The sequence below is a fragment of the Anser anser genome, assembly GCF_964211835.1.
Source record: "Anser anser genome assembly, chromosome: 1".
NCBI classification, from domain to species: domain Eukaryota; kingdom Metazoa; phylum Chordata; class Aves; order Anseriformes; family Anatidae; genus Anser; species Anser anser.
The window spans coordinates 21,526,645-21,553,703 of record NC_139720.1 but is presented as its reverse complement, the minus strand read 5'-3'; the positions used below and the strand labels follow the sequence as shown (position 1 = coordinate 21,553,703).

The window sequence follows — 27,059 nt, the reverse complement described above, 5'->3', positions numbered from 1 at the left end:
ACAGTTTTTGCTTCTGAAAGTTACAGTTCCCTCTCCAGGAGGGAATTGTAAGGAAATGGGAAACCTATTTACCTGGGATATGGAGAAGGTTGAGGTATTCAGTGACTTTTTTTCCTCAGTCTTAACCAATAAGAACTCCAGTCACATAGCCCAAGTCCCAGAAAGCAATGGAATGAGAGAATGAAGAACTGCCCACTGTAGAAGAAGATCAGGTGCACAAGTTCATGGGACCTGGTGAGATGCATCCATGGGTCCTGAAGTGAACTGGTGGATGAAGTTGCTAAGCCACTGTCCATCATATTTGAGAAGTTGTGGCAGTCTGATGAAGCTCCTACTGACTGGAAGAGGGGAAACATAACCCCATTTTTAAAAACAGAAAAAAGGAAGACATGGGAAGCTAGAGGACAATCAATCTCACCTCTGTGCCTGGAAAGATCACAAAGCAGATCCTCCTGGAAACTATGCTAAGGCACATGGAAAATAAGAAAGTGACTGGTGACAGCCAACATGGCTTCATTAAAGACAGATCATGCCCGAAAAATCTGGTGGCCTTCTATGACAGGGTTACAGCATTGGTGACAGGGGAAGAGCAACTGATATCATCTGCCTGGACTTGTGCAAAGCATTTGGCACTGTCCCCCATGATATCCTTGTCTCTAAATTGCAGAGACATGGTTTTGGTGGATGGACCTCAGTGGGTAAGGAATTGGCTGGATGGTTGCACTCAGAGAGTTGTGGTGAATGTGTCAGTGTCCAGGTGGAGATCAGTGGTGTTCCTCAGGGGTCAGTATTGGGACTGGTGCTCTTTAACATCTTTGTTAGTGACATGGACAGTAGGATTGAGTGCATCCTCAGCAATGTGGCCAATGACACCAAGCTGTGTGGTGTGGTCGATAGTGCTGGAGAGAAGGGATATCATCCAGAGGGACCATGACAGGCCTGAGAGGTCTGACAGGCCTGTGCAAACCTCATGAAGTGCAACAAGGCCAAGTGCAAGGTCTTACACTGGTCTGGGTTAGGACAATGCCAAACACAAACGCAGGCTGGGTGGAAAATGTATTGAGAGAAGCCCTGAGGAGAAGGACCTGGCAGTTTTGGTCGATGGGAATCTCAACATGAGCCAGCAATGTGTGCTTGCAGCCCAGAAAGCCAACCATATCTTGGTCTGAATCAATAGAAGCATGGCCAGCAGCTTGAATGAGGTGATTCTCCCCCTCTACTCTGCTGTCATGAGACCCAACCTAACTGCATTCTGCTCTGGGACCCCCAATATAAGAAGGACATGGACATATTAGAACGAGTCTAGAGAAGTGCCACAAAGATGATCAAGGGGCTGGAGCACCTCTCCTATGAAGACAGGCTGAGGGAGTTAGGGTTATTCAGCCTGGAGAAGAAAAGCCTCTGGGGAGACCTTATAGTGTTCTTCCAGTACCTAAAGGGGGCCTATAGGGAAGCTTGAGAGGGAATCTTTGTCAGGGAGTGTAGTGATAGGACAAGGGATAATGGCTTTAAACTAAAAGAGGGGGGATTTAGATTAGCTATTTGGAAGAAATTCTTTACCATGGTGGTGGTGAGGCACTGGCACAGGCTGCCCAGAGAAGCTGTGGATGCCCCACCCCTGGAAGTGTTCAGGGCCAGGTTGGATGGGGCTTTGAGCAACCTGGTCTAGTGGGAGGTGTCCCTGCCCATGGCAGGGTGGTTGAAATTAGATGGTCTTTAAGGTCTCTTCCAACCCAAGTCATACTGGGCCTGTTCAGCCTGGAGAAGAGGAGGCTGAGGGGGGACCTCATCGCAGTCTACAACTTCCTCGCGTGGGGGAGTGGAGGGGCAGGGGACCTATTCTCCGTAAATGCCAGTGATAGGACTTGCAGGAACGGTGTTAAGCTGAGGCAGGGGAAGTTTAGGCTGGACATCAGGAAGAGGTTCTTCACCGAGAGGGTGGTTGCACACTGGAATAGGCTCCCCAGTGAAGTAGTCACTGCACCAAGCCTGTCTGAATTTAAGAAGCGATTGGACTGTGCACTTAGTCACATGGTCTAAACTTTTGGGCAGACCTGTGCGGTGCCAGGAGTTGGACTTGGTGATCCTTATGGGTCCCTTCCAACTTGGGATATTCTATGATTCTATGATTCTATAATTCTGCACCAAAATAAAATAAAAGCACTGAAATGTTTTGGCGTAGTTTATTTTTACTAACATCCTGCCATTCATGTGCTTAGTACGTTACCATTTAGATATTTCCTGGTGTGATTCACGCTTAATCATTTGCATGAGAGTTTGCATAATTAAAGCTTTAATTTATAGCAATCTTTAATCCTTGCTCCCACCTTCATTTGTGTGTTATATATAATGTCCCTCTTTTTTTACAGAGGTAAAATACATGTGCCTTTCACTTGGAAAGTTTAAGATACGCTGTATTTTTTTGCTGTTGTTTTGTTTTTGTTAAAGTTGCTCAAATTACATTTTTGTAATCTATTCTTAACTCATTTCAGAAAATATTCGTGGGCTGGAAATATGTTCTCTTTCACTGGACACACAGCAATCTCAGTGCACAAATGTGAGATTTGCCAGGAAAAAAAGCAAGATGCTTAATGGAAAGAAGGTAGACTCCTTTTTTTGGGGGGGTTGTTTTTCATGTAAATGTTTACGAGCCTTTGGAAAAAAAATGTTGTATTTCTCTTTATTCTCTGATTGACTTTGTGGAAAACTGCAATGAAATATACTCTTCATCACTGTCAAATGATACTCCATGACAAAATGTCCTTTTATAACCAGACATTTGATTTTCTACTATTTTCACACTTCTTCCACTTTCCTTTTATCAAGAGAAGCTGCTTCTGCAAAGCCTAGTTTTCACATCTATCTTGTTAGCTTTCTTTTTGTGACTACCAAATTGTGGGGAAGCTTTGTACCTCCGATTGCTAGGAAGCACAATTCCACAGGGACCATTAAGTGCATACAGATTTAGTTTGGTCCAGCCATGTCAATGGACTTTACATATCTAGAAGACAGCCAAGTGCCTAAGCACTTGTGCACATCTGTCCTAAACTCATGATAATAATTGCAAAACCAGAGTACAATTTTGTGCTAAACTAAACGCAGAAGTCTTTGTTGTTAAAATTTGCAACTGAAAAAGAAAAAAAAAAAGCCATGCTTGACCCACTCTTTAAAATATGAGAATTTTTGTTTTCAATTAGTGGTGGATAACTGTTATTAATCCCATACAAAATGTGTTACTTCATGTGATCTGTAACATTATATTGATCACATGTGCGAAACAAAGTTCTCCCAAACTCCAGTTGCGTTTTACACTCTGTATCACTTGATGATCAAAAGTCCTTATAGACAGTGCAGGGCTGACAATGAACAATTGGTAGCTTTCAGAGTACGGTAAGTTTTATAGGCATGGTTCAACAAACATATTTAGTAACATTTTCTTAGTTTCAGTTGAATGAATATAAATGTGACTTAATGTTACCTTCTAAAGGCATTTGTACCAAATAGGAGTATATCCAGGTGAAAACCAATATGGAATGTAGTAGTTACCGTTATCAGTGAGGGAATGACCTACTGTAATTGGACCTCAACTTTTGCCTCCTAAAATACTTTCTGTCTCAGAAACTTACTGGAATGAATAAATTTGCTGAAGTTGCTAAGTTGCCGTTAAATGTTTAAGCAGACATTTTTTTTTCTTTTTCCTGTTCTGCAAGTGTTTGTGCTTGTAAAATGCTTGCAAAACTAGGACTTCTGGTAGTACAAAAGACCTTTTATCCTTTTGAAGTTCATTGAACATTGGGCACCTGTATTTCTTTTAGGATTATTTGATAGTTTGTAGATATTTGGATTTCTGGAGGTGAAGAAGATAAGAAGTAATGATTCTTTTTGAAATCCTTTAATTTAATGTTATCTGCTCCTTTTACATTCTTAATGCTACAATATCTGAGGATGCTTAATGCTCATTGTAAATATAAATCAGTTTAAATAAAGAATATTGCTCGCTTAATTCTAATAACTAGTGCTTTTCATGTAGTATGGAGTTCACACACAAACCTGACTTTATAAATGTTTTAAACAGGTGCAGGTACAATTCAATTGCTTTGAAGTCAGTGTAGCACAGCACATCTATGTGACCATGAAAACAGTACCAAATTACTGTGACGTCAAGATGAGTCAAGAATACTATGTTGAAGGTAGGAAACCATCTTTAAACAGATGTTTTTCAAGAAACATCTTTTCAAAGAGAGAAAAAAAAAGACAATAACACAAACAAAACAAACAAACAAATAAAAAACCCACCCTAAACCCAAATGCAAAGCCAACTCACTTTCTGGGATAGGCTGATCTAAATGGTACTACATTATGTATGCCGGCATCAATTTTATTCTATATTTTGATAATTTATTTAGTGCATGTAGATGTCTGACTTGCTATAAAAATCAGAGACTAGAGTTTATATCTCAAAGTAGATGTTAAACTACACTATGCATTTGTCCCAGTTTGCTATCTTGTGATTGACATGTGATCTTTCTCTGCCTGCAGGTTCAGCCCTGCATAATCTCTGCACATAGGCTGTCTTCTGTTAGGCCCCATGTGGTTTCAGAGATTGAGGAAAACTTAATAAGAAAGTGTAAAGAAATAACTTTTTATGTTTATTAGCTAGCTGTTCTATCACCTGTTTTAATGTAAGTGGGTAAGATAAGATAGCACTGGTCCTTTTTTTTTTTTTTTTTTTTGGCGCACAGTGCCTACCATATAAAAGTAGATTCGGCACTGTGGTACGACCAGTGTGGCTGGTGCAGGAAAGTGGTGGTGCAAAAAATGAAGCGAGACCCCTTGCCTGGTCCACTGCCCATAATTGTCCTTCCTTCCCATCACCACAGCCTGTATGTGGGCTGCTCTTGCTCATGGCCCTTGGTACAGGATCATCCCTTGCACACAGTATCAGGCTTGTTATGGCTGCTCAAGAAGTCCTTCCATTTTCTCGATAAACCCATAATTCACTATTGAAGTAGATACGTACTTTGTGAATGAAGGGAGAAAAATAAGGCTTTATAAATCCTAGTTTTAAGCCACTTTACAAGGAGGAACAAACAAATGAAAACACAGGAAAATATTTCCTCAGGGAAATGGCAGTGTGGGGAAACGAAAGCAAAATAGTGCTCTGAGTTAAGAGCACTTTATGAACTCATTAATTTTTTAAAATCAAGATTTAAATTTCAGATATACAAATATTAGATATTAGTTCTGAAAATGTTGGCTAGCCTCTACTTCTGGCAAGCTCCCTAGGAACTAAATACAGTAATTCTTTGCAAGCCTGGAGAATTCAGAATAATAAAAATACACAGTTGTTTATAGCAGAGGAATGAGTCTGGTAAACAATTGGAGTGACTTTCAAGGAAAGAATAACTGGAATTATTACTTATATTATTATTAGGTACTGGGTAAAGAAGTGCAGTGTTATATCCTAGTTTGCCACATTAAACTGCTGATGAGGTTTTACAGTAGAAACCCCACACTGGTGAAATAGCTCCTTAATGCTCGTTAAGGTGTAATCAGTGTGTATGGTAAAGGTACTTTTGCACTGCCCCCCTGCCCATGCACGATTTGTCTGGAAATTGATGTAAATCTGTCTTTAAAAAGGGGTGTATGAGATAGGTTTACTGTTGGTAAGATATTGGATAATTTGGCAGCCTTAATTACACATCTGTATCAATAAAGCAGCACTGAAGAAACTTCTGGCTTCTATTTTACAGATTGCAAAAACAGTGATGTGGGAAAATATATTCCAGCTTGTTTGGGTGAGCTGATCTTTTATATAACTTGAAGCTGTGAGATATTTCTGGTGACCTATATAATGATATGTTTTCATAGCTGAATAAGCAGAAAAAAAAGATGATTTACATCTATTGCTACTTATATATTGGATAGTTAAAATCCTGGAAATATCCAGTGTTTCTCTGTATTGACTTGGAAATGCTAGATAGCAGGTAAGATATTTACAATCTATTTAATACTTAAGCTTTTGGAAATAGGTTTTTGTCCTTATCATGCACTTTGTATTACTAGTTTCATATTTTGTCTATAGACAGATTTCATAATCAGATTAAGATTAATTTGCAAAAATGCTATCCTAATTTTGATGTACCTGTGAATAATAATAAGATACAAAAAAAGAAATTGTATTTATCTGACATAATTACACATATTTTCAAAGAAACAAGATTGTAGCCTTAGGATAATCAGCTTTTGAAGTGGTATTAGTGTGTCTGTTTCAAGTATTTGTACATGATCTACATAATATTCATGTACTGAAGTTGAAGTGCAATCAGTAGATGTCCTGGCTTCTCAGTATTGACAATGTTAATTAAAAATTAGTAATATTGAAAGTTTTTCTCTTGAAAATTATTATATATTATAAAATAAAATGACCTCTAGGAATAACAGGATACAAAAAGAATGAATTCAAATATCTTAGGTAAGAATCTATAAATGTTGAGTTTCATCCCTATCAAGGTAGAAGATTCATTCTGTATCTTTTGTAAAGCAATAATGAAGTCAGAAATATATAAAGTAATAAAGAAGCAGGTGTAGTAATTCCATCTTTGACTTTTCTTTTTCAGCTGGAAAGTTAGATTATAATGTAGAAAGGGCAAGGAAAATCATATCAGTGAATGTATCCAACTTTCTTCGAGATCAAGATTATTATGTTCGTTTGTGTCACAAATGGTTTACTTGTGAAGATGTGGGACAATTTGCTGTGGTGAGTTAAAGCTTGAAGCATTCCTTCCTTGAACTGGTGTGAGAATTGTAGGTAGGAATGCTCATTGAGATCATACATATAGGAAATAACCTTCTATGTATTTATTTAACTTTATTGAAAGTTATTTACTGTCCTGGATTCATGACCATCTTTTTCATTTCAGATAAAAGGGAAGGACACTTTAAAATCGGTTTCTCTGAAATATTCTCAGCTACTTCCTTGTCTTTGCATTGAGGTAACAGTCTGGATTTTATATGTACTTGTGTTTCTAATTAAATAAATTTTATCTGGGATTTGTGCTAAAAAAAAGGAGGAAAAATCTGTAGGAAAAGGCTCTAGAGCTATATTTTTGACTAAGGCTCGTCTGACCTTATAGTTATGTAAATGCAGAAGAGATTTTTCAGAAAACACTAATTAAAACATGGAAATAAAAGGAAAAATGAATACAATTTACATTAACTTATGGAAAGTATTGTGTAAGGCTAATTTGACTGATTTTTATAAATGATGACAGCAATTTTTATCTGAATTTCAGCAGAGCATTTGATGTAGTTTCATATGAGAAACTAAAAGATGAACTGAGGAAGATGGGGCTTACAACAAGATTTGTATGGTAGATAATACCTCATTAGAGGGCTAATTCAACTACCTCTGTTGAATAGGGAAGTGCTAGTAGAAAGGTTATTTAACGATCACACTTAGGTCTTATATAAATGTTTTGGGTGATCACATGGGCACAGAAGGTGGGAATGTGTTAATGAGATTTGCTGAAAACGCATTTGAGTGGTGTAATCAAAATTGAAGAGAAACAAGAGACTAGAGATCTTCATATATGAAATAACTAAAGGAGGATGAAGTATAATGGTATGAAGTGCAAGTTCATGTACTTGCTCTGATAAAACAATTCTTGTGAATTGCGAGTCCTAATTTAGAACTAACTGTGGAGGAAAAACATCTAGGTGTAATAGTTCATCATACGATGATTTAAATGAACATGCTTACAGATGTAAATTTGAGTAAAGGTCTACTGGGATAGATTATTCTAAGATGACACAAAAGTAAAGGTAAGGCTTTCCATGGAATAATGTAGGCAATTCTTGCATCTGTGTTCAAGAATGATTAGCAAAAATGGAAGACGTATATAAAAATCTAGACTGGTTGGGGAATTGAAAGTCTGAAAAAGCAGAACAAACACGTGTAACATCAAAGAACATGTGTAAGGTGCTGTGTAAGAAGAGAAGGTTTCAGGGAGACCTCCTTGCAACTTTTCAGTATTTAAAGGGGGCATATAAAAAAGATGAAGAACGATTTTTTACACAGGCAGATAATGACAGGACAAGGAGGAATGGGTTTAAACTAAAAGAGAGATTTAGATTAGAAGTTAGGAGGAAATTCTTCACTCAGAGGGTGGGAAGGCACTGGAACGGGTTTCCCAGAGAGGTTGTGGATGCAGCAACCCTGGAAGAGTTCAAGGCCAGGGTGGATGGGGCCCTGGGCAACATGATCTGGTGGGTGGCATCCCGGCCCATGGCAGGAGGGTTGTTAGAACTGGATGATCTTTAAGGTAGGTTCCTTCCAGCCCATGCCATTCTATTATTCTATGAACATGTTTTCATTACCATGGTAAAACACAGGAAAAGAGAAAATATATTTGTTGACTAAACATTCATCAGAACGGTCACTTATAAGAACAGATTTTTTCAAGATGAAGGGATTCTTGCCACAAGAATGAAGGATGATAACCTTCATTCCTTGAATATATTCAGGATATATGCAGATTTTTTTCTGATAATCTGATAAGCAAGGTTCTGGACTATCTTTCAGAAAAAGAAATAAAAAGTCACCAAACCAATTTAAAATGACCTTGATAAGATACAAAAATACTATGTGACCTAGTTTCTCTGTGAATTTTGGGGTAAGTTTTAGTTTCTGGATTAAGACAATAAATGTAGATGTCCAGATGTAGATATCTACATTTGTATTAGATGTCCAAACTCTTTAGTCAATGCTAATCTGGCTAATGCAATCAGTGGAGCCTATAAAGTTACTCAGTGAACCAAGTGTATTTGCCTATTTTGAGGTGAGCTGGATAGCACTGTAGACTCCACTGGCTGCATTGTCTACATCTTCATATGGCCACTGTAATAAGAATTTGGGCATTTAATTCACATTCAGATGTATACATTTTAGGCACCTAATATCATATACCTTAATATGCGAAATATGCAAGTTGAACCAGGAGGTCTCTTCCAAACCTAGTGTTTTTTTTTTTTTTTTATTTCACTCTGAAAAGTAGGAGATCACTAGAAAGATATTATTTCTCCTACCATATATATAGAAAATCCCACAACATGATTGCTGAAAAAACAGATGGGGACTGTGAGTAATAAAAATATTTGCACATGAATCTAAATAATTAGGTTATAGTAACAGACATGCATAGATACTTGCAGGACTGGGTTTAGTATTAGTCCTCAGATTTTAAGGATACATTCTTAACCATAACAAAAGCCACGAGATCTTGTATTATGATTCTCTAATGTTTTTGGTTACCCCTAGAATATAATGACACTGTAAGAAACAATGAAAATCAAACTGTGAGACTTTCTAAATGAAATTGGGCTAAAATATATGACTTAGAAATAGTAGGAATATAGGGGCAGAAGAAATCACCTTAGTTTATCAGCTCCAATCCCCATGATGATGAACAATAAAATAGATATCTAGTGCAAAATATACTTTAAAAAAATGCTTCCCCAAACTAATAAACATAGCGTATGTGTCTTTGGTGGGATGTTTGTTCTGTCACATTCTTTCTGAAATGTTAAAAACTGGTGTTCCTGAAAATTTCTAGTTAATGGCAACTTTTTGGGTTATAGGGTTGGTTGGCAGTTCCGGATGCAAGGAGGATACAACTTTGTCCCTTTGAAAATGGCAAGTATTTTGTGATTACTCTTTATCTCAGTGTTTTTCAGCAGTTCTAGTAATATGTCACAATTTGAAATTCATCTAAGGTGAAAACCAGGCATTGCAACACCGCAAGGAAATCATCACATTGGTTTGTTATATTGTGGGTAGAAGAAATAACTTACTTTCAGAACAAATTGTTCACAAAATTCATGCCAATATAAACACTAAGTAACTTTCTAGTCATTTCCCACATTTTCTGAAGTCACATGCAAACTGGTCAGAAGGAATGCTGACGTGAGGAGAGGGCTTTGAAGAAAGATTTGAAGAAGGTTTCTGACACCTAGCTTAAAGGAGAGACAGGAGAGATGAAGAATAAGACGCTCTTTTTTTTTTCCCTGTCAAAAAAAAATCTCAAAATGTCTTGCTCTTGTGCTGATACAGAAGGAGGAGTATTTTTAAAAATTTCTTCTCTGGTGTCAGTTATAACACATAGGAGAGTAGATAACCAGGCAATAAAATCAGCGTGCCTACTTATTTATTACAATAGATATCTCAAGCTAGCTCATTAACAGCAAGAACAAGAAATGAATGAAGGTGAAAACAGGTTTTTAAACACATTTTGTTATCAAACAGGAAACCAGTAATAAATGGAAGATTACTGGGAATTGAGAAAGGGAAGCTAATGGGAATTGAGAAAGATGACAGTTAACTGCATATGGAACTTCCTATACATAATGGGAAATTATTTGCATAAATTGTTCCAACAAAGTCAGATTTTGGTCTGAGATGACAGCTGAAAATGAAATTCTCATACTGTATAGGTCTTTACCAGAAGTTCTACCAAAGAGATAAACAAAGTACATCCTGAAAAATAGTTTTATTTTGTTTAGTCCAGCATAAGTACAATTATATTTTTGTTCCAGATGATGCTGAGAAGTCCAGTAAGGGATTTTAGTATTTGATTAAAAAAAAACAAAAAACAACCTATGAGAGCAATTACAAACATCAACCTCCAGCACTACCTCCAAACTCCATTAAACTGCATAGAGATCCACTGCAATGCTTTCACGTTCTTGCAGGACCAATACATTTGTGTTAGAATGGAAGCAATTTCCTCTTTAGTTAACCCAGGCTTCACTTTTGTTTTATTTTGTTGTGGCAGAATGTAGTGACTGTGACACTACCATCCCTTTGCAGCAATGGAGTGCAGTTTGACTAAATAAAAAGGGAAAGGACACTATGCAATAGAGAGCACTTACAGGAACACTCATGCTCTGTCTATAGCTTACATATTCATTGTGTTATGTGCATGTAAGTTCTTCAGAACGCTCATGGAGCCTGAGCCTCCAGTTCCAGAACCTCCAATCATTAGCGTATGAATTCATTTGAATCTACCATATACTGAAGGTCCTTGGCTAGAAATGTACTTGCATTATACTCCTTCTATGATTGATAGTCAAGGAATGCAATTCCAGGAGGTTATGTGACCTACTTAAGATCTAAAGCATCATTCCCTGGTGATGCCTATCTGTCATCATAGTAGGAGACTGGTCAGGCTAAGCTCTCAGGTTGATGAGATTATCTGTACAGTAAATGCGAACACTTTGGTGGGATGAATTACTGTTTTACACTGTCACAGCATGAAACACTGCTGATTGGTGTAAATGACAAGGGAACAGAATAGCAATGGGTTTAGTTTTAAGCACATACATAGGTACTAATTTTAGGAAAGGTTTTTATTCATTTTTAGACATTTTGAATAATGTTTCTACTTTTTCTCACAGATACAAAGGTGCTATGGGATAATATTGTTTATAATCCAGCAACACAAACCCTAGCTTGGGAACCAGCCTGTCCTGTGCTTGTCATGGTTAACCTATGCAGATTAACGAAGTCTAATGACCACTGTGAAGATATACAAAACTCTTCCAAACATTTTCCTGAGAAGGTAAGAGCTATGCAGATATATTCAACCACTGAGAGTGAAGGCCATGACCAAATCAATGCATAATATGAACAGCTAGACTTTGGAGTAAGAGCAGTTGCAAATTCCTCTCTTCTTCTTTGATACTTGAAACTATTCATAGCCACAGTCTGTTCTTGTACTCTAACCACATAATTTATTCAGAAAACTCAATAATGGCTGACTCACTACTTACAAATAAAATGTGGAGATGACTGTAAAGCTAGTAATGTTTACTAAATTCTTTGGGGTCAATAGGGTCTGCTTTTCATTTATAGTAAAGACATGATTCATCTTCCCTGACTTTGCTGTCTAAAAGATAGGTGTTCAAGTCTGAACTATTCATCTCAGATTCCCTTTAAAGTAAGCAAGTGAAGCAGACGTATTCAAAGGACAACTCGTCTCATCTGATGATGGGTATATAAAAAAGTTCAGAGGGATGCATCTCTGAAGGTACCCATTTCTCTTCACTGACTATGACAAGGGTCTATTGTGATTGGATTGGATATTTAACATTTAGACATCTAAAATATAAGTGAGATGAATCTAAATCTCCTTAGATCTTACTGGAGAGCTAATGGTACCTTGATAGGTCATGGTAGTTTTATACTCTATTAAGATCTCTTTGAAGTGCCTGCCTCAGCCTGGGTTTAATGTCTTGAAATTGTGGGCATTGCTCAGTTCTTCCAGCATTTATATTCTAAAGTTGAAAAGAACTTTAAATGCAATTATCTTGAACTTCTATATACTTCAACCATAAATCTCACGATACTGAATGTATTGGATTTATGAAGTTGGATAGAATTCCAGCTTTCATCCTGAAAAGTAAGTTTCAGGCTTTCTTGATTGCTGAGAGGAGCTAGTAAACTTTAGGCAACAATTCAAAAAGCAAACCAATCAAATTCTTAATTTTCGAAACTTTATGAGTCTTATTCTGATGAAATGATCTGGGGGAGTTGACTCAAAACTTTTGAATGCTTTTTTGATTAGGAACTCTTGGCCAAGTGTTCAGTGATTGTTCAGATTCACCATATTATGTGTTTCAACAAAGCTTTGATCTTGCAAAAACAAATATATTTAATTTTACACATGTGAGTGGTCCCTGTGGGATTCATCATCTGCTGACAACAAGCACAGCTCATTGATTGCAGGAGAAAAAAAAAAAAAAAAAGGAAAAATAAGCCTATAATGAGGTTTGGCTGGTAATGGTCATATCTATTACTCAACACAGTCCAAGGTTGGTTTATTACAGACAATGAGTGTTTTCCTGTACTTATTGCTTTTAATGGCTGAACTAATATTATTGGAGAGGATGAATTTTTCTATTCCATTGCAAAAAGTTTGGTATTACAGAATCACACATTACATTTAGTCCATTTCTTATACTGTAAACCTTGAAGAACATTTGTGTACTGCGCTGGAGACAATTGCAGAGATTCTTCAAATACTGCCAGCTTCCCCAGTAAATCCACACAACGCCACACACTCTGCAACTATGCACTTAGGCCCAAATGCTACGTGACTCTTCTCTCTAATGAGGGTGGGGCTTTACCAATGGCAATTCTGTCTCCAGTTCTGAATGGACTCTCATGGAAATATCTTCTGTGAACCTACTGTAGATAAGCCTAAGGACATCCCTTGTGTTGTCCTCAAAAAAGTTACATGAAAGAGGTGTTACTTTGGTCATGATACTATGTTTTGTGTGTTGGATCCATTGTGTTCCGTCACTTGAGCAATGGTGTTTGTTATAGTAACATCACTTACATAGGTACTAATGTTTTATAAGAGACAAGGCTTTTTATGGTGAAGCCTTTGGGGAGGTAAACAATTGTTAATCAAGAATGCAACTTTTTTTTAGGTTATTAAAGTTTGGTCTATGTTTAAGTTTTTTCTTGAATAGGGATACTGAAAATTGAGAATTTTCTAAACTTAAGGTGGAAGTCTTCATTCAACAACAATTTTGAGTATGTGTTTAAATGTTCTGCAGTGCTGTTGATGAGTGGTAAAAAAGGGACTGGAAGGAGACAACTGTGTAACCAGAATTTTGTACATGAGTCACCACAAAATCAATTAATTAAACTCTAAAGGGTCAGGCTGATTATAAAAATGCTACATTACAGATAAAAAGAAGATAATTATTCAGTAACCCAAAGTAGCAGTTTCTTAGTATTTTATGTGAGTAACTTACTAAGATGTTTATAAAGCAAATAAACCAGTTCCTTTCTCAGTAATAAAACCAAGAAAATTTGGGGTAATTAATTTTCTGAAACTAGCCAATGAAACTAGCTAATGACAAGTGCTGTCTTTTCAAGCAGGTTAAATATTCTCGTGTGGACACTCACCCAAGACTTTGCATGAAGGTAAAGTGATTTATTTGTACAAGACATCTTTCCTGTCCTCTGTCTGTCAGCTTTAAAAAATGAATTGCTGATATTCTTTAGGATTAATGTTTTGTTTCATAGCTCTGATGAATAGGAAGTAAGAATGAAAGAAACGTGAAAGATTAAATTAATAAGAGTGTGGTGGTTTTACCCAGCTGGGCAGCTGAACTCTACCACAACCACTCTCTTATTCCCCCTCCTCAGAACCAGATGGGGAGAAAAAAAGTATGCTGGCAAGAGAAAAAAAGCTCATGGTTTGAGGTTAAGATAATTTAATTAAAGGGAAAAGGAAGAGGAAGAAAACAAGACAAGGCTGCACAGAAGCACACAGAAAAAAAATATCTCTATTTCCCATCAGCGAGCGATGTTTGGCCACATCCTGGGAAGCAGGGCCTTGATACATGGAGTGGTTGTTTGGGAGGACAGACTTCTTCATAACGAGAACCTCCCCTTTTCCTTTCCCCTTCCCACCTTTTACTGCTGAGCGTGACACCATATGGTGTGGAATATCCCTTTGGTCAGTTTAGGTCAGCTGCCCTGGTGATGTCCCCTCCCCACCTCTTGCCCACCCCCAGCCTGCTGGCTCTGAGGCGTTTGGAGGGAGTCCTGATGTTGCCAGCACTGCTCAGCAATAGACACAACACTGGAGTGATTCCAGGGCTGTTCTAGCTACAGGTGCAGAGCACAGCACTGTTTGGGCTGCTGCAGGGAAAGTTAACTCCATCCCAGCAGACCCAGTACAAGGAGGTTCTTTGGAAGTGCAGCAGCAATGATAGGACACGGGTCAGATTGTGCCCTCCATGTTCACCGCTTAAGAAAAGGTTGTAGATGCAAACTCTGAAGCATGCATTAAACTTAATGTGGAATATTTCCCGTACTGAATATTCAACAATAAAAATGATCAATACACTACATTTGCTGGAGTACTGTTTATTATTCCTGGTGAGAAAAAATGCTACGTAAGATTAATAAAGGCATATTATTATTTTCTTTTAGGCTACATATAAGTCAATGTTTCTGTAAAATTTAGTGTGTGTGTAAATATCTGAAGAATTGTGGACCTAATTTAAATCAAGTGTTGGAAGATACTATAAAGCAGGAAAGCTGTGAATTCTTTTTCTGCGCCTTTCTGGAATGCATTGATTATCTCTACTTGAATCTGTAGCCACAGACTGAAATTTAAAAATCAGTTTTCCTAACAGATTTCTCTGGTTTCAGTTTACGACCAAGCAAGGCTCTTGGGTTAAATGTCCATTCGCTCATGGAGAATTTCCAGGTAAACACATTTTTTTACTGCATATCATTAAATTAAAAAAAAAATAATAAAAATCACTCACTTGCCTTCTCCAGTAAGTAACTTTTCACTTTAGAAATGTATTCACATCATTGTAGCTTACAAATTATAGCAAAGAGATTTGACAGCTTGTTGTTTTTATGTATAAACTTCCCAGTAGGTTAAGTGTTTATCAGTATGAAGAAGTAATGAGAGAATAATAATGAAAAAGTAATGAGAAAAGTAATGAGAATAGTTACTTTCTCATTAGTTATCAACTAATTAAAAAGGTTTTGTTTTAAATACACCATTTTGAAATACAAAATATGGTCCTTGTACATCTAAAAATAAGTATTTTCCCCCTAATATCAGCTTGGAAAATGAGAACTGCTGCAGTTGCAGATCAGATACAAGTTTTCTTCACGTCCCAAACCAAGGCACACTTCTCAGTGCTTGTGTGTAACAAGACGCAGCTGGCCTCATGTGACTCTCTTGGGATGTACCATTCAGTCTCTGCGGTTTGTATATATTATTTCTTCAAGACTGTGATACTTTTTATGAAATCTAACTGCATTTGTTTATTACTCCATTTATTGCTCTGCAGCTTGAAAACATTGATAAACACATGCATGTACTTATTGGAACAATTACCAGAACATTTAAAGCATGTAGTTCTAATTCTGACCTCACTTTGTGCAAAATATAAATAAGGATGCTGAAGTCAAATAAGTCACATCAAAGAAAGTGACTATTGAGTGGAACCTTCTTATTCTTTTAACACCGTTTTGGTGGTGTACTATTTGTGTTATGGATATATGAACTATTAGCTTTTCATATATGGGTCACTGATACAGCTGACCTCTCAAATCTCACATCATGAAATTGAAGACTTGAGGCATACTTCCACAATGATCTTGAGCCACTCTAAACCTCATGGCCGCCAAAAAAATCTCAACACAGAAAAAGGTGAGTTTTCAGCCAAATTAACTTTATGAGCCATCTGACTGTGTGAGTACACAACTGCTTCTTCCAGCAAAAGGAAGGGAGAGAGGGAGAAGATTGTTGGAGGGTGAGACTGCTATTTCAGGCAGCAGTTTGTCATGAAATGGGAGCCTCATTCCTCTCCTGCAAATAAGCATGTATCCCATATGTTTTCAGTGCAGCACTGTGGCTGGCCCTTGCCCTTCAGGCCTGTGTACCAGTTACCTTGTTGGCCGTACCTGTGATCTGTTGGGAGGTACATCTGGAAAGCGGGGTCAAAAAGCAAGAGTGCTCATAGCATTATTTTTCTATTAGGAGAATATTAACAAAATAGTTTGTAGGAGCTAGTAGACACCCCGCTGTTTCAACTGCCAGCTTCTCAGTAGTCTTATGTCCACCCCCAAAGGTGTGCTCCTGCCATTGCCCCACTTACCAAGTGTATGAGATGTCACATGCCAGATTTTGAGAAAGTTGAGAAATCTCGATCTTATGATTTCTACTGTTATTCATGGTTGTGTCCATTGACTTCTCTTCATGGGGCTGTGCTGTAGAAGACACAAGCATGCTGTAGCTCCTACACCTGTCCTCTTTAGGATATATTCTAGCTGTACTTTGTCATTATCTGCAGGTACAAGCTGCAACTGATTTTTGAAGTACCTCTGATCCTTTCAGTGTGCACGGTGCACATACCAAAGGGTAGTTGAAAAGCAGGCAACTATGAATTAGGACTTCCTAAACTCAAAGGGGTGGACACTGAATTTATTTTCTAATGAATCAGTTTAGGTTTTTATTACATCTCTGGTTCCGAGTATAACAGACCAGCTGTTAAAAGCAGAGATTTCCAACTCTGAGTTTTGTTGCACAAGCTGAGGATGTGCTGAAGTGGTAACTGCTCTGCCAAGAGATTTGAGAGTTGAGAACACAGGTGGAGCTATCAAGAGTCTCTTCTAATAGGGCACGATATCTGGGGAAGTGCTGTATTACTGGCAGAGACGGAGATCTGTACACTACCAGAGTTGTCAAACACTATGTTCAGTGAACACTTACCAGTGGCACTTCCTTTCGGATGGCTTATTTCAAATAAAATCTGTGGAATTTAGACTTTCAGTTTTAAAGGTTCCCTGTGTGAATTGCAAAGTAAGAAAGGTAATGGTAGAGCACTGATAAGTCAGAGCCAGGTGTTACACTGTGTCTTTCATGAAGGGCAATGCTGCATTTAGAAATGCTTTTTCCTCCCCTCTGGTACAAAGCTGTGATTTCCTCAGCTACTCTGACACTATGGGAACCAACGTAAATTACGTACAGTTCCTGTCTCACCACTGTGAGCAATATACACAAAATTTTCATCATGATTTAGCTCTGTGTTCCCAGAAACCGATGTTCCTTCTAGTAATCCCTGTTCAGTTGTTGTTGAGTAAGAACACATTCACCTAATTTACCCTAAATTATTTTAGGAGTTTGCCACACTAAAGAAAACAGTGTAGGATGCAAAGCTATTAGTGGACAAACTAACACTGTCTTAAGGACAAACCATAAACAATCAAATGTTAAGTGTCAGAACAGTCATTTAGGACAATTTTACCCTAAGGCTGAACTTGTTCTTGGCATACAATATGATGGGAAACCCAAAAGAACTGCAAAGAAAGGGTCATTCCTTCAACTCACATACACCAGGGGATAGAAGTGAAGATGTTCAGTGACTAGCCTGGTGTCAGCAGGCTTGGCAGGGAGGCTGTCCTCTGTTTTAACGTTATATACTTCACAAAATGCAGGAACATCAGCTCTCTTCCTGTGCTGTCCAAATTGTGCTTGGCAAAATGACACCAACTGCTGATGGTTATAGAGAGCTAGAGGTATTTCTGGAAATCAGTAACCTTCCATAATGAATGTATACTTTATTAATTTTCCAGCATAGTAGAACATGTACCATTATTGGCAAAGGAACCAGAGAGGTGGAAAGACAGTACATTTTCTTTGTCCCAAGGTGTGAAAAATAACTTATTTATTTATTTCTCATTAGGGTGGTTCTGTATCAATCACTATGTCACAGGAAATGTGTGGGTCGACAATTTGCATTCAGGTATGAGTCTTGATTTTGCCAAGTACTATGTACAAAATAAACAAGTCATCATTAATCCCCCCCCCAAAAAAAAAAAAAACACAAACAAACAAAGAAAACAACAAGCAAGCAAGCAAACAAACAAAAAACCGGCAGGCACTCCCACAGCTTCCTCCTCCGAGCCAGATCTGATTACTGTGCAACTGGAGTTGGCAAAGAGCATTATTTATGGCTTGATGTGCTGCCACCACCTCTTGTTGAGATGATATTAATTAACAGAGAAGGTGCTCTCCACAATTTTTCCACTTTGTGTCAGATAAAGGAATATCAACAGGAAATTGCTAATCTGGTCTTTATAGGTTCCTTTGTAATAGTTAGCTAAAAGATCCAAGTAAATCATAGATAAATCTTTCAAAAATTGACATTAGCTGAAAAGGTTAGGCAGTTAGCTAACAGTACAGTAAGTACAAGTATGCTAGAATTAGCACTTCTGAAAGCAAAGCAGAGCAAATTTCTGACATTTATGCACACTACTGCAGCTGAACTTCTTTAAGAAAACATTAATAGAAAATGAGCATGAAGCTGATAGTTTTACTCCTCTCTGGAGTTAATGTTCTCGACAGACACCAGACAAGAGCGACTGGCAGCCAGAGCTATGAGGCTCCAGCAGCTGCCCTGGAAGGCCCTTGCCAGTTTCACTTTTTTCTGTTAGGAAGAAAGGGACAAGATGAAAGTGAGATTGGAAAAAGCCTTCTTGGCAAGGAGAGTTATTTTTCTTTCCCTGGTGAAAAGTCAGATTCGGTGATGAAATTGATACTTTCAGTATAAATTGTTTATTGTGTAAATAATACATTGTTAGAATATAATTCTCCACAAAAAAAAATCTGATTAGCTTTATCCTCTGGAAACCTAAAAGTGATTGCGTCTCACTAGACCAGAGTCTCCATATGCATTTATTTAAAAACAGATTAAAAGTGCAATCTGTTGAGTAGACTAACAAAACAATGCTTTATTATTTATGTCAACAGAAGTATTTAGTAACAGTACTGCTGAAAGTGGAATAAGACTCAATTCTTTCTTTTACAAGGGCTGGAGGACAGATGTAGATTATTCAGTTCCACTGCAGATCTGTGATATCCACTGTGGTAAGTATTAATGATAACAAAAGAAAAATTAGGTCTTGATTGTACGGAAGAGAGCATCTCAGGTGAAGCACGCTTTCATTGGGAAACTGAGATGGGATTCCTCTGACTCTATGTAGATGTCTACATGTGAACTAGATATGCTCAGCTTCCTTTATAGGCAATGTACTCATACCTAAAGTAGTTTTTAATTAGCTACCGCATGGGCAACTTGTGTGGCTGTCTGTTTTCTCTGCTTCTTGACTGAATTTTCCAGCCTGTGCCAAGTTCTGCATACCACACCTATTTTACCTTGCTGTCAGTACATGAGGTAACTGGTTAAAAACAATCCTTGGCAAGTAGGCACACAGTTCTGTCACTGTAGTGATTGCAGCATAGCCCTACTGTTAATCCTCCACCCCTGCAAATGGGATGGTGGAAGTTCCCTCCACTGAAGCACTGTGAGGATATTACTATGATTTGAGGTGCACTCAGATATGCTGACGGTGCCAGAGGATTCTGAATCTCCAAATCCTGACAGTATGGCAGTATAAAAGCTAGTGAATTTGGAGTAAAAGCCTCTGGGGTTTATAGTGAAGAGCACAAGATTAGATTGATTAGAATTAAAAAGTCTAAAAAGAGTCAAGCTGAAAGAAGGCTCAGATTGAGCCTTCTCATTGCCAAAAAAACCTCCCCAAACCCACCCAAGCAAACACTGTCTCTCCCAGTTCATTGTAAACACAGCAATTTCTATGACATATTTTCTGATAAAAGAAGGGGGCTTGAATTTGTAGTCTAACTGTAGATCTCTGCAAGCACTGGCATACTGCTAGTTCAGTTTTCTTCTGTACTCACAAACTCATAACAAGCCCACTCAAGGTGAATCAATTAAATACTGAGTGTTGTGATTCATGTAATCTGGATGCATTTTCCTTATTCATAGTTTCCTTTTAACAAATGTGAAGGGTATGACAAAAGCATCTAAAATAACAGAAGGCTCCAGAGATGCAAGTCTGGGAATTCCCCTCTGCCTTATAGTAGGAGAGAACAGGTCTGTGTATTAAATGAAAATGGTGGAACACTGAAAACTGAGTAAAGAACTTTTTGGATGTTATTTGATTAAAATGTGGAATTTGTCATCCTAGTTTCTGTTCTGATCAAGAATTTGTGGAGGTACTGTGAAAAGAGATACAGTGAAAAAAAAAGATGAACTGTGCATATCAAGACCATCAGAACTGTAATATGTGATCACTCTGTTGTATGAAGGATACATACAGCATGCTTCATGGCTTCTGCCAAAATTCATATTTTTGGGATAATGCCATCCACATTAGCAGGTGGATGATTCCACCTCTGCTATCTGATCAGGAGGGGGTTATTGAAACTTCCCTCTGAGACAGGTGGAGCAAGCCAGTGTCAGTGATGGGACACTAAACTGGGTGGGTTCAACTCATTTATATAATTCTTGTGCTCTTAATATCTCATTGGGAGTCAAAACTGCTTGTTTTGTCATGTGTAAGATTTTGAATGCATCAGCATTACTACTAAGAGTTTTGAATTCTCAAATGTTTATTTTCTATAAAAAATAATTCTCAAGCATTAGCTTTACAAAATCAAAAGATGATGAAAGTTTCTTAAAGACTATTTCATCTAAGGCATAATTCTTACACTGGGATGCTATTTATCTTTGAATGTAAGATGCTAAGAGAAACCACATAAGGGCACCACATAAGGGCTAAGAATCCACATAAGGGCAAAGGGAATATTAAACATGGGATCTGTCCATAATTTGTGACGATTTAGATTATACAAAATGTCAAAGTAAATGAGAAATAATCTTATAATGACAGTGAAAATATTTACTATATACATTTTTTGTGAAATAGAAATCGACAGCATTACTACATTATATTAAAGGTACCATGCAGTGTCAGTGTGCCTGAAAGAGCAGTGATATTATTAACATGCATTTTATTATTCAAAACCAAAAACAAAAGGCAAAGCATTGCTTTCCTTTTCAGTGTTTTTTTCTTCTGCCCACTTTTCTGGCTTCTGTTTAATGTAGCCAAATATTCTGAGACATTAGTTCAACTATTTAAGAAGAAACATGTATATTCTAATTTAAAAAAATAACCTGAATCAATTAATGTGAAAATAAATATACGAACCATATGGAAAACACAATGGCAACTTACATTTGAACTTGTTTCTTTAGGTTTTCGTGGACAGACATACGGTAATGGAAGCCCTGCAAAGGCCATGACACATAGGTATTCAGCCATTCTCTTTAATGCATTGTTTAAAAACTCTTAGTAGTTGACAGAGTTGTTAATCCTGAAAACATTCTTGCTAAAAAACAGAAACAATGTCAAAGTTAATTTTATACTTACTGTCAGGAATATCAGGTTCCTGTCTGTCCCCTCTTCTTGTACCCTTGCTCTTGCTCTCTCTGTATATAACCTGGCATCAGAAGTAACAACCTTGCTGCCAAAGACTGAGGACAAAAGGAGATAAATAACCAGTGGAAGTAAGAAGTTTATAAAGCAATGATACAACCTTCAAGAACCCTGGAACAATCTCAGATTTGCTGAGCATGACTTTCATATTATTAGCACCTGTTTCCTACTTTTTCCCTGGCATTTGCAGGGAGATCACGGTCCCCTCTGTGCTCTCACTCATTGTATACATCTGCTCAGCTGTTCCACTGTGTCTTTTCATTCTCATAGCCCTTTGCAAAACAAGGGCATTTTTTTCTTACGCTGTAAAAAAAAATAAAAATCGGTAATTAATGCAGTCAATGGATGTATGATTTTGGCAGGACCCTGAGATTTTCAAAAACTTTTTCTTTAAGAAGGTCCTTTGGGAGGCAACAGTAAGAGCAACCTAGAGCTCCATAAAGAGTGGAGATGCTCTGAAAAACCCTTGTTTGAAGATGAGAAAAAGATGCAGTCCTGCAGAAGTTATGCAAATCATGTGGTTGAAAAGATGTTACCATCTTTGATTTGAGGCAGTCTTTGCCTTTTGCCTTGCCAGAAGATATCATTCAGAACGAACCATCTCATTTTTGTTCATTTGTTCAAAATGACTTGAGTGTGACAGTCAAGTCATATTTACCTATATCTCAAGGTACAGGTAAATGGTTCGGTTTACTATTAACTGCAACTGTATAAGAATGCAATGAAATCTCTCACGGTTCTGAGAAAAGAAAAAAAAATCTCACCTCTTCTGTTTCTCCCCCAGAACGAAGAGTATGCATTCCTTGCATTGAAGTTAACAACACACTTTCAATATCCTTAGTGGCTCTGCAACATCAAGTTGTATTTTGGTGTAACTTGCAAACTGGTATCTCTCACCTTAAATTCTCCAAATTACTGTGGGATTATTCCAATGGGTGAAGAATTTAGCAAGTTAGGCCTATTTTAATATGTCCAAAAGAAGCTGGATTATGATTCTTCATTTCCCAGTATTTCAAAACAAACTGTGTCTTAGATCATGTAGTTAGAGAACCCTTAGATCATGTAGTTAGAGAATCAGGTTCACATTTGCCTTTGGAATTGATGTTTTTGATATAATATACTACAAGTAAATACTTTCACAGTACCTCATGTACCTATGGAACAAGAATTTCTGATGTTCTTATTTGTAACTTCCCTTTTTAAACCATAAGCAAAAAGTTTTTGGGAAATGAAGAATAGAGGAAGTTTTCTCATCTTTGTTACATTGTCTTTCTTTGTAATTTCCTATGTTTTCTGATGCCATTCAAATGACCTCACCATGACAGACCGTAGTCCTTAAATATATCTAACTGCTTTCTGTGTTTGCATTTGTATTTGAATTGGAGATGACTTTCCCATTTTTCTGAGGAGGTACATGTCTTTGGTTTGATAGCTATTTAAAACTGTCATGTGAAAATCCAGCCTACCTAGAAGGAAACAGTTTGGTGGAAGTAACTGAAGTATTTTTTTTTCCCCATTATATCAGTATTTATACTTAACAGTTGAGAATAATATTACACACTGTACTGATTATCAAACATTTGGGCTTTATTTCAATGAATACTCCTGTCAAGCATACTTACTTCCTGTTGTGTAACAAGGAAATAAAGTCAATTAAAAGATGATTAATAACAAATCCTGAAACCATGTGGAATTGCTCATGTGGGATCAGGAAGATGGGTGGGGAGCAAGGGTCTGGAAGAAGAAGCTGATCAATAAAAAATATTTTCCACCTGAATGTGTTTTTTCTTTCAAGACTTTAAAAGAACAATTTACAGAAGACTTACAAATGGTATAAGAGATGTATCTGCTATATTGAAGCACAAGTTTTTTGAGGGGCCCTCAAGAGGCCAAATGGTGCTTGGCTCCTTTGATATTAAAACTTAATTGTCCACAGTGCATACCTTCTAGATATATTCTTATTCCATTCAGTGCCACAACTCCAAACGCAGAGGCGGGAAGGCATCACTTCTAAAGCATTTGGTTACTTGCTTTGGCTGTGAAACAGAAGCACCAATCTAGTCAGACATCTGCTTTTCCTTTAATACCCTTCCAATTGCAGCCAGAAACAACACATTAAACAGAGAGATCATTGTAACATTACTCTCCTCACTTTCATCCAGTGGAAAAGTATTTTCTGTAGGAAGGGTTGATCTACGTGGCAAGGGTTTGGTAGTGGGGGTGGGGGACTGCAGGGGTGGCCTCTATGAGAAGAGTCCAGAAGCTGCCCCATGTCAGATAAGGGCCAGTTCCAGCCAGCTCCAAAAGGGACCTGCTGCTGGCCAGAGCCGAGACAATAAGTGATGTTTGTGCCTCTGTGAGAGCAGATTTAAGAAAAGGAAAAAAAGAAAGAACAAAACAAAACAAAACAAAACAAACAAAAAACTGCTGGGCAACAGCAGCTGGGAGAGAAGAGTGAGAACCAGCCCTGCAGACCCCCAGGTCAGTGCAGCAGGAGGGCAGGAGGTGCTCCAGGCACACAGCAGAAGTTCCCCTGCGGCCTGTGGAGAGGCCCCTGGTGGAGCAGGCTGTCCCCCTGCAGCCCACGGGTCCCACACGGAGCAGATCTCCACGCTGCAGCCCGTGGAGGAGCCCCCGGTGGAGCAGGTGGATGTGGCCTGGAGGAGGCTGCGGCCCATGGAGAGCCCCCGCAGGAGCAGGCCCCGGGCCGGAGCTGCAGCCCGTGGAGAGGAGCCCACGCAGGAGCAGGAGGTCTGGGGGGAGCTGCTGTCTGTGGGAAGCCCACACAGGATCAGTTCAGGAAGGACAGCATCCCATGGTACGGACCCCATGCTGGAGCAGGAAGTGACCGTGAAGGACAAGCAGCAGTAGTGACCACAGCCCCCATATCCATGTTCCCCTGCACAACTGAGGAGGAGGAGGTGGAAGAAGGATGGGGGCAGGTGTTTTTAATTTGCTTTCAGTTTCTCACTCCTCTAGCTTGTTAGAAATAGGTAATAAATTGCATTAATCTCCCTGTGCTGAATCTGTTTTGCCTGTGATTATAATTGTTGAGTGATCTCCCTGCCCTTATCTCAACACTTGTTCCCTTTTCATTGTATTTTCTCCCCCTTTCGCTTTGAGCAGAGGGAGTGAGAGAGTGGTTGTGGTGGAGCTCAGCTTCCCAGCTGAAGTAAAAACGCCACATGTTTTTGTCTATGTCCTCAGACTGAAAATGAATCAACATTGTATAGCTGTGGTAGGATCTGAAAACCAAAGTGTATCTAAGACAAAACACTACCTCCAATGACAAGTTCATATAAGGTCCTGAAGTAACAACATCCGTACTGGAGGTTGCTGGATGCTTTCAATTTTAAGTTCCTGTTTTGGCTGTACAGATGCTAAATCAGATGGTTAAATCTTCCCTTGTTGGCTGCAGTGATGGTAATGCCACACGGAATGGGACCGGATCCTGATCATTTTGGTGCTGCTTTACAGTAAAGCTCGAATGGTGAAGGTAGCAGACATACCACTTAAATGTCTGAAGCTTAATAGTTCACTAGTAGTCCAGACTCCCATGATGGCCACTGCAGTGATAGGTACTTCCCAAGTTTATTTCACTTAGACAGTATATTCTGCTTAGACACTTGTTTTAGAGGGAGCCTAGACAGCTTATCCTAAATGCTTACCGTTAAGACATTCTTGCCTATAGCAATGTTTGCAAATAATCCCTACCTGTATTTCCATACTTTGGCTCAGATCTGCCTGTTTGTATTTATATAGTGAGAAAATTGCTGGTAGCTCTTCTGATTGACTCCCAACATGAACCTCAAGAATCCTGTTTCTAATACACCGCTTCAGGTAAACATTGTCTCTCCTGATTACAAAATTCTGGCTCCACCTGAAGCCACCTCCTTCAAACTGGACTGCGCTATGCATGTAGTGGCCTGGAAGGAGTTGCACTCTGATAGTGCTTTTTCTAGGGAAGTCTTCTGCATTAGTAAGCTACCAGACTCTAGTGCACTTCTGATGCTACAGATTCAAAAATACATTTAATTTTTTTTTAAACTTTTTCACAAAACATTTTCAACATTGGTAGGCCAGTCCTGAAAGAATCAGGTATGAGAATATTTTCCAGCCCTAAAAGTATTCATTTCATTCAGCTGAACACTGAAATGTGAAATGTTTTCTTTTTCTCACCCAAACTATGCAATAGTTTTGCAATATTGACCAATGCACAACTCAACATACTGTAACAATAGCCAAATCCCCAAATCTCCTATGTGAGTGCCTGTAGACTTGACTAATCCTGTAGTGCCTCCATTTTTATTAAAGGAAATTCTCTTCTTGCTGATTGTGGGTCCAGTTGGATCACCCTGTTTTGAGAAAATTCACAGTTATTTGGTTTCCATTTCATATGGACATCCTTACAATTATCACAGAGCATCAATGTCCCAGTTCTTCCAAGATATTGGCATATATCAGAATATCATTGAGGTATAGCAAAAGGGATGATGAATGCTCTGTAGTAATCTTTTCAAAAGACTGTCAGTAATGTCTAGTGCATTGCACAAACTTGAAACTATCATTTAAAGATACCACATAAATTAAAGCAGTTTTCCTCCACTAATTAGGAATTTATTTTCACTTGCCATACCCACACTGAGTCTGGTGTAGGAAACCAGACTGATCCTGCTGCAGTATTCTGGATGTCTTTTGTTTGCATTTCTGGATACATTTCCTTGGTAGCAAGTTAGAGTTGAGCAGCATGCTTGAATTACCACATCTTAGTGAGTAGCTGTGTATTCACTAAGCCATAGTAACAGCCACAGCAGACCCGATGCAGTGCTCTGCAAGTTGTGTTCCCAACCCATTTCTTTTCTGGCCTTCTGGTAAACTGCTGTTGAACCACTTCAGAGAAATAAATGAGAAAAGAAATAATGACTACTTTTGTATGGTTAGTTTTCTGCTGATTTGAGTCACTGAACTGCAAAGTCACACGTGTGAGCCAGCGCAAGGGAAGCAACCCAGCTACAAGGAAGTGGAAAGAAGGCTGCTCCTGTTAGTTCTTTAGATAGCAGATTGACTGAATGGCAGTGTAACACTGCAACCTGATCACTTAGCTGTTCTTGGCAAACAGGAGAAGCTCGGTGATTTATTTCAACAGGTTTGAAAG

General features: G+C 38.3%; 1 protein-coding gene across 6 annotated transcripts in view; it reads left to right on the top strand.

Moving 5' to 3' along the window:
- Window positions 1-23,812, top strand: part of IL17REL (interleukin 17 receptor E like) — a 63,875-nt gene extending 40,063 nt beyond the window's left edge. For 4 of the 6 annotated variants that reach the window (XM_083809313.1, XM_083809317.1, XM_083809316.1 and 1 more), the window contains 13 exons: window positions 2,493-2,602; window positions 4,076-4,190; window positions 5,754-5,798; window positions 6,621-6,760; window positions 6,924-6,995; window positions 9,640-9,694; window positions 11,455-11,618; window positions 13,946-13,993; window positions 15,233-15,290; window positions 15,660-15,805; window positions 18,289-18,348; window positions 19,415-19,472; window positions 21,664-22,682. In XM_083809313.1, the coding sequence (XP_083665439.1) occupies window positions 2,493-2,602; window positions 4,076-4,190; window positions 5,754-5,798; window positions 6,621-6,760; window positions 6,924-6,995; window positions 9,640-9,694; window positions 11,455-11,618; window positions 13,946-13,993; window positions 15,233-15,290; window positions 15,660-15,805; window positions 18,289-18,348; window positions 19,415-19,472; window positions 21,664-21,761 (1,169 nt within the window). In that variant the 3' untranslated portion in view covers window positions 21,762-22,682. The other 2 variants (XM_083809315.1, XM_083809314.1) reach the window with 2 other exon arrangements.
- The last annotated feature ends 3,247 nt before the right edge of the window (window positions 23,813-27,059 follow it).